The 6,521-nt window shown below is 60.3% G+C and overlaps 1 protein-coding gene across 10 annotated transcripts in view; it reads left to right on the plus strand.

Moving 5' to 3' along the window:
* KCNT1 (potassium sodium-activated channel subfamily T member 1) overlaps positions 1 to 6,039 on the plus strand; it is a 78,460-nt gene extending 72,421 nt beyond the window's left edge. For 4 of the 10 annotated variants that reach the window (XM_027650379.1, XM_027650373.1, XM_027650375.1 and 1 more), the window contains 4 exons: positions 555 to 858; positions 2,621 to 2,683; positions 5,125 to 5,209; positions 5,675 to 5,795. In XM_027650379.1, the coding sequence (XP_027506180.1) occupies positions 555 to 858; positions 2,621 to 2,683; positions 5,125 to 5,209; positions 5,675 to 5,795 (573 nt within the window). Of the gene's footprint in view, positions 1 to 554; positions 859 to 2,620; positions 2,684 to 5,124; positions 5,210 to 5,674 lie in introns of all 10 variants that reach the window. The other 6 variants (XM_027650370.1, XM_027650371.1, XM_027650372.1 and 3 more) reach the window with 5 other exon arrangements.
* The last annotated feature ends 482 nt before the right edge of the window (positions 6,040 to 6,521 follow it).

Consider the following 6,521-nt stretch of genomic DNA (forward strand, 5'->3'; position numbering starts at 1 on the left):
CTTTGTAGGAAGCAGCGACAGGGAGCCGAAAGTTGACATTTAATTAAACGCAGCCCAACTCTTTGAGAGGCCTTGAAGGGCTTTATTAATAAATTCCTGCTCACCAGTGGGATTGCTGGGTCGGAGATGTGGCAGCATTGCTGCTGTGAGAGGAAAGACAGGCAGATGAGGGCATGGCAGATATCACAGAGGTAATTGTGGAGCACTCAACAGTGCTTATCCCAGAGAAGCTGTGGCTGCCCCACCCCTGAAAGTGTTCAAGTCCAGGTTGGATGGGGTTTGAAGTAACCTGGTCTATGGAAGGTGTCCCTGCCCATGACAGGGTGTGGAACTGGATGATCTTTAAGGTCTCCTCCAACCCAAACCATTCCATGATTCTGTGAAATCTGCCAGCCAGGTAGTTTTTGCAGCACAGAGGTGAAGTGCTGGGAGGGGTGGGGGTGGCTCAGAGGAAGAATCCCATCCCACGGGGGGGTGGGGGGAGATCCCGCCCCACCAGCCACAGGCCAAGCCATTCTTGGCTCCCCCACCCCCGTGACCTGCCGGGCTTCCAGTCACAGATCTCAATCAATGTTGAGGACTGCGAGGACACCAAGGACATCAAGGAGCACTGGGGGATCAAGACGAGCCACCACAGGAACTCGTGCTCCAGCGACCAGTCGGAGCATCCCCTGCTGCGGCGCAAGAGCATGCAGTGGGCCCGGCGGCTGAGCAGGAAGGGCAACAAGCACTCCAGCAAGACGGCCGAGTGGATCAGCCAGCAGCGCCTGAGCCTGTACCGGCGCTCCGAGCGGCAGGAGCTGTCCGAGCTCGTCAAGAACCGTATGAAGCACCTGGGCCTGCCCACCACCGGGTACGGTAAGTGCCGCCCGGCCGAGCTGCTCTGCGGTGCTGCGTCCCATCCCGCCCGCGGGCTCCTCAGGTAACCCCCAAGCCGAGCCTAACCTGCGCCAAGCCTAACCCCCAAGCTGAGCCTAACCCCAAGCTGAGCCTAAAACCCAAGCTGAGCCTAACCCTAAGCTGAGCCTAACCCCGCGCCAAGCCTAAACCCGTGCCGAGCTTAGCCCCGCGCCGAGCCTATCCCCGCAGGCGCTGCCGGGCCTACTCCGAGCGGCGCCTCGTTCCCCAGCTTGCTTGTGCTTGTGCGGCGTTCCAGGCTGGGGTCCCGCCACGCAGCCCCCCCTGCCCTGCCACCCCCCCACCTCTGGGCTCTGGGATGGCTCCAGGCAGGAGCTGGCAGTGGCAGTGGCTCTCACCCTCCTGCCCGCAGCAGGACCAGGTGCTCCCGCGCAGCCTCGGGGGGAGATGTCCCGCTTGCCCCCCACTTTCTGGTGGTTCAGGACACACCGACCCCAGGTCAGCAAAGCCCTTGTGCCCGAGAGAGCCCCTGTAGTGCGGCAGGGAGAGGTGAAACCCCATCAGATGGCGCAGACCCCGGTTGTTGTAGACACTTGAATCCGTCATAAACTCTTCCGTGGAAAACCTTTCGGTAGCTGCAGGGCTGAGTTGCTTCATGGCGTGTGACACCGGTGTCTGGCTGTGACAGTGCTCAGGGTCCCTCTGTGCAGCTGCATTTCTCGTGAAGCTTCTGACCTGCCCGTCGGTGCTGCCGTCTGTGTCCCCCCGGACGACTCCCCACCCCTTGGTTATGACAAAGTCTGTAGCCCACAGCTCCCCTTGGTTTGTTTGCTTTGGGTTTGGTTTTGGTTTTGGTCTTTTCTTTTTTCCCTTTCTTTCTTTGAAGCCATCCTGTGCTGCTGCTTGTTTGCTCCATCCTCCAAGAGAGTCCGTCCACCCCGCACCGGCCCCTGCCCGCACTCAGGCTGGCACTGAGCCCCAGCTGGGATGGGAGCTGGTTTTGAGACTTTTGGGGGGTGGGATCCCTCTTTTCCCATCTTGGCTTTAGGCACATGAAAGAGGAGGAGAGTATGTAAAGTGCAGTGCAGGGGGGGTTTGGAGTGGAGGGCCCAGGGGCGGGCTGTGGGTGCCACCAGCCTTCCCAGGGAGGGAGGCAGGAGAGCCAGCTTGAGGTGGGATGGAGGAAGCACAGGGAATGCCAGGCTTGCAGTGGTGTATCCCCCCTCTCCTTTTTTCCCTACATTCCTGGTCCCAGAAGTTTCTGCTGTAGTTTCAGGGGGACTGCCTGGCCTTGGTGAGGCTTCTCAGGGGTCACCCCACCATCAGCCCCACTGGAGTGCTCAGGGCACATCCTGGGGTTTAGATCAGAATTGGCATCCTTGTCCTGGAAAATTTCAGTGAAAGCAAACTGGGGGATCTCTGGCAGGAGAACAGGCAGTGGGGGGGTGCAGGACCCACATCCCATCGGGGTGGGAGAGGACCAGGGCACTGGGGCACCCTCAACTCCTTTGCCCCTGTGTCACCTCTGCACCCAGCGGTGCTGGGGCTGTCTGTGTGTTGTCCCCACGTGTCACTGTCAGTGTCTGACCACCCGTGGTGTTTTGGAAGCACACGTTGCTCTGCCCTCTGCCCCTCTCCTTTTTCTTTTGCTCATGTTATCGCTGCAGCGCAGGAGCTCGTCTCTGATATTGCCGAACCATGGCTTGCTGACCTCTCTCTCTCTCTCTGTTTATGTCTGTGCCTTTCCCTGTATGTTCTGTAGAGGATGTAGCAAATTTAACAGCCAGTGATGTGATGAATCGGGTAAACCTGGGATATTTGCAAGGTAATTCCCTTTCCCTGGGAGTCCCGCGTGACTCATGGCGTGCAGCGTACAACAAGATCATGCCAGCTAAGCCCAAACCTCACCCTTGCCAGTTTTCACCTTAGATCCCTGAGCTTTTCAGCACTAATTTGTTGGGTGGCATGGGAAATCAAAGCACTGGCCTGTAGTGGTGGTGCAAACTCAGGGCTTCACTAAATCAGGGAGACAGAAACCTCAGGGACCCTTTTCTAGTTGAATTCCTACAGGGAAATCACAGCCCTCGCTGTCTCTAACAGAACCCTCCCCCCATGGCTCTGCAAGGTGGCTTTGGGCTGTGAGGCCAGTGGCAGTTCGAGGAGGGGACGAGCACAGCAGAGCTGCCTGCGCATGTCGTGATGAGCTGCTGGAGCTCCTGCACCTTGGTGCATGTGGGTCACCCCAGGGGCAAGGCACCCCTTCAAAATCCCTTTACACCCCTCGGTTTGCCCCCCTGGACCCCTCTCCAGCATTGGCAGACCCTGTTTTCTGACTGGGCTCAGCACGAGGTGCCACTGGTGCTGCAGCTGCTCTGAGCACCTTGTTGGGGTCTGCAGGAGCTGAGGGGTGATAGCTTAGCAATAGTCCAACCCAGCTGTATTTTTGGCTTCACTAGGCCACGCTTAAGGTGAAACGTTGGCATTTTCCTGTAAAGTGTGTCCTTCATCAGAGAGGCAGCCCCAGCTGGGGCTCATGGAAGCCCCACTCCAGCAGAGTATATTGCCCTGGGCGCTGGGATGATGGAGCAATATACTTGGTGTGCTCAGAGTGCCTGGCTTGGCTGCATGGGGGTCAGGAAAAGGTGCTTCCATGGAGCAGGGAAACCTGCCACGAGCCAGGGCCCTCCCACCTCCCGTCATGTCAAACCCCGTGTCTGCCGTGGGGTCCCAGGGTCTGTGTGCCCCCCTTGCCCCAGCATTGCCACCCCTGTCCCTGTCTCGCTGTCAGGCTGGGCACTGGGATGGCCAAAGGTCCAGGGGACTGGGGCTGGACACCCTGGCACAGGTCGGAGGTCCCACACATCTCCCTGCCCAGCTACAGCACCTTCTGTGGCCTCAGAGGTGCCAGGGATGTGTCTGAGGAGCAAAACGAGGGGCTGGTGTCCCCCTGCAAGCACTGCTGCGTGTGGTACCTGCCTGAGGTGCCCTGGGGTTCGTCTGGATGCATCTTGGCAAAGGCAGCTCAGGAGGAACCTGTTTGCACCCCTGTGCTGGATGGCTGTGGAGGCTGGAGCTGCTGTGGCTCATCCCACAGCTGGAGAAAAGCCCCACTTCAAAGGTTTCACCCCAGTGCTGGGGCTGAAGAGCAGCTGGACCACTCCCCCCCGTGCCAGGGTGATGGGGCATCACTGGCACTGCTGTGGCAGGAGACTCCGGCTGTGCCCTCCACGGGGCAGGGCAGCCTTTGACAGGGGGACCCCCTCCACCCCAGGCAGGGGCACAGCAGGGATGGGGTGGGGGGAGCAGCAGGACAGGGAGCCGGGAGCTGCCCCCCCCAGCCCGGAGTTGATGCTGATCCCAGGTCCTTGTCCTGCTGCCCCCAAACCGAGCTCCATTTTCTGGGATCATCAAACACCAAGGCCTTTCCAAAAGAGGCATCCCAGTGACAAGCCTTGCAGTGAGCTGGTGTCCCGCCGTGCTCCTCACGCTGCCCCGGCGTCCATCTGTCCGTCCCCTCTCCATCCTGTCCATCCACACCCATCACCCCGTCTGGAAACCGTGTTCTCTGTCGCAGCTTCCCCCCCCTCCTGGCCGCCCGCAGCCTCGCACCCCCATCCATTTCACCATGATCTTGTTCTTGGCTATTTCGGGAAGCGCAGGGGCCCCACCTGGCATCGTGGATGTCCGTGGCTGCAGCTCTTGGTGGCCCCGAGCCCCCCCGGGAGGTCACTGTGGTTCAGAGCCGTCCCCAAATGGCATCAACGTCTCTGAAACTCCACGGGGGCAGTTTCCCTTGGGCAGGGGAAAGAATTAATCCTGTTGCTGGATTGATGCTAAATTGAGTCATTGAAGAAGGGGGAGAGGTGGGCAGAGTGTTTTTGAGGCCCCGGGGGGATTTTGGCTGCCCTGATGCAGTCTTGGACTTGTGCTGTACCTAACGCAGCAGGACTAACCTGTTCCCTCTTTTGCACTGAACCAAGGTAAGACATCTCACTTTATTTTGGGGGGGAGTGGGGACTTTGAGGAGTTACATCTGTCAGTCCCCTGGGCCGTGCTGTGGCGGGGGAGAGGCTGGGGAGGTGTGGAGGGAGGTGGCAGTGACATTCTTGGTGCTCTCCCGCTGGCAGTGCCATTGCCCACGGCTCTTCCCAGTGAAGGGACCCCTTTGCTGGGGGAGCAAGGGCCAGGACAGTGTCTGTCAGCATGTCTGTTGGGGTGTCTGTCGGGGTGTCCCTCCCTCACCAGCTCTTTCCCCTCCTCTCACAGATGAGATGAACGACCACCAGAACACCCTGTCCTACGTCCTGATCAACCCTCCCCCAGACACGCGGCTGGAGCTCAACGACATCGTGTAGGTGTTGCCTCCACCCACCTGTGGGCTCCCTGTGCCCCCAGACTAAGCACAGTGCCCTGGGGTAACCCCCACTGCCTTGCTTTCCATGATTTCTCATAAATACCTGCAGGTTTTGGCTCCTTCCCAGGCCATTCCCCCTCCCCGTGTTCCAGTGCCCAAACCACTGCAGCCCCAGCAACGTGGAGCTTTTCCTTTGGCTTTTGCCACCGTGCAGCTCCAGGAGGAACACCTCCTGATTATTTATTGTATTACTTTATAGCATTTATTTTAACAGCTATTATTATTTAACACCTATTATTTTAACAGCTGCCGTGCTCTGCAAGCAGCAGCTCCCAGCATGGCACCGTGGGGCACATCCCGGCCTCAGGGCTGGGCCAGACCCCAATTCAGGGGTCACACAGCTCCCTCCTGGTACTGGGGAGCTGGAGGGTCCCAGAGGTGTAACCAAGCCGTGTCTCGCAGGTACCTGATCCGCTCCGACCCGCTGGCCCACGTGGCCAACGACGGCCACAGCCGCAAGAGCAGCTGCAGCAACAAGCTGGGCTCCAGCAACCCCGAAACGCGCGACGAGACCCAGCTGTGAGCGGCCCCCCCGCGCCCAGAGCCCCCACCAGGGCCACAGGGCTCCGGGACAGGCGGCGGAGAAGAGGACGGGGCAGCCGGGGGGCCGGAGGAAGGCCATGCCCAGCCTGGCTCTGCGCCGTGGGAGGGACGCCCGGAGCCCCGGGAGGGGCGGGACAGCCGGACAGACCCACGGCTGGACAGAGCCACAGCCAGACAGACCCATGGCCGGACAGACCCATGGCCGGACAGACCCATGGCCGGACAGACCCACGGCTGGACAGAGCCATGGCCGGACAGAGCCATGGCTGGACAGACCCATGGCCGGACAGACCCACGGCTGGACAGAGCCACGGCCGGACAGACCCATGGCTGGACAGACCCATGGCCGGACAGACCCACGGCTGGACAGACCCACGGCTGGACAGACCCACGACTGGACAGCCCCATGGCTGGACAAACCCCCAGCTGGTGGCAGCACCCCATGGATTTTAACTTTTTATACCGATACCGCAACTAGTGAGCGAGTCGGCGCGGGGGCCGGGGGGACGCGGCCGAACCCGGTGCCCCCGCAGAGCAGGGCTGGGTCTGGTGTTGCCCCACAAGGGGCATGTTGGGTGGGGCTGGTCAATGCGAGAGCAAAACTGCACCGAAACCCTCCTCCTCCTTCAACAGGTGTCACCTGTGTCCCTAAACTTGTGCTCTTTCCCCCAGCTCATGTTCGTTACCCTCCGTTGGGTTTCTGTGC

This window comes from Corapipo altera, unplaced genomic scaffold (assembly GCF_003945725.1).
Source record: "Corapipo altera isolate COAL_440 unplaced genomic scaffold, ASM394572v1 268, whole genome shotgun sequence".
Taxonomy (NCBI): Eukaryota; Metazoa; Chordata; class Aves; order Passeriformes; family Pipridae; genus Corapipo; species Corapipo altera.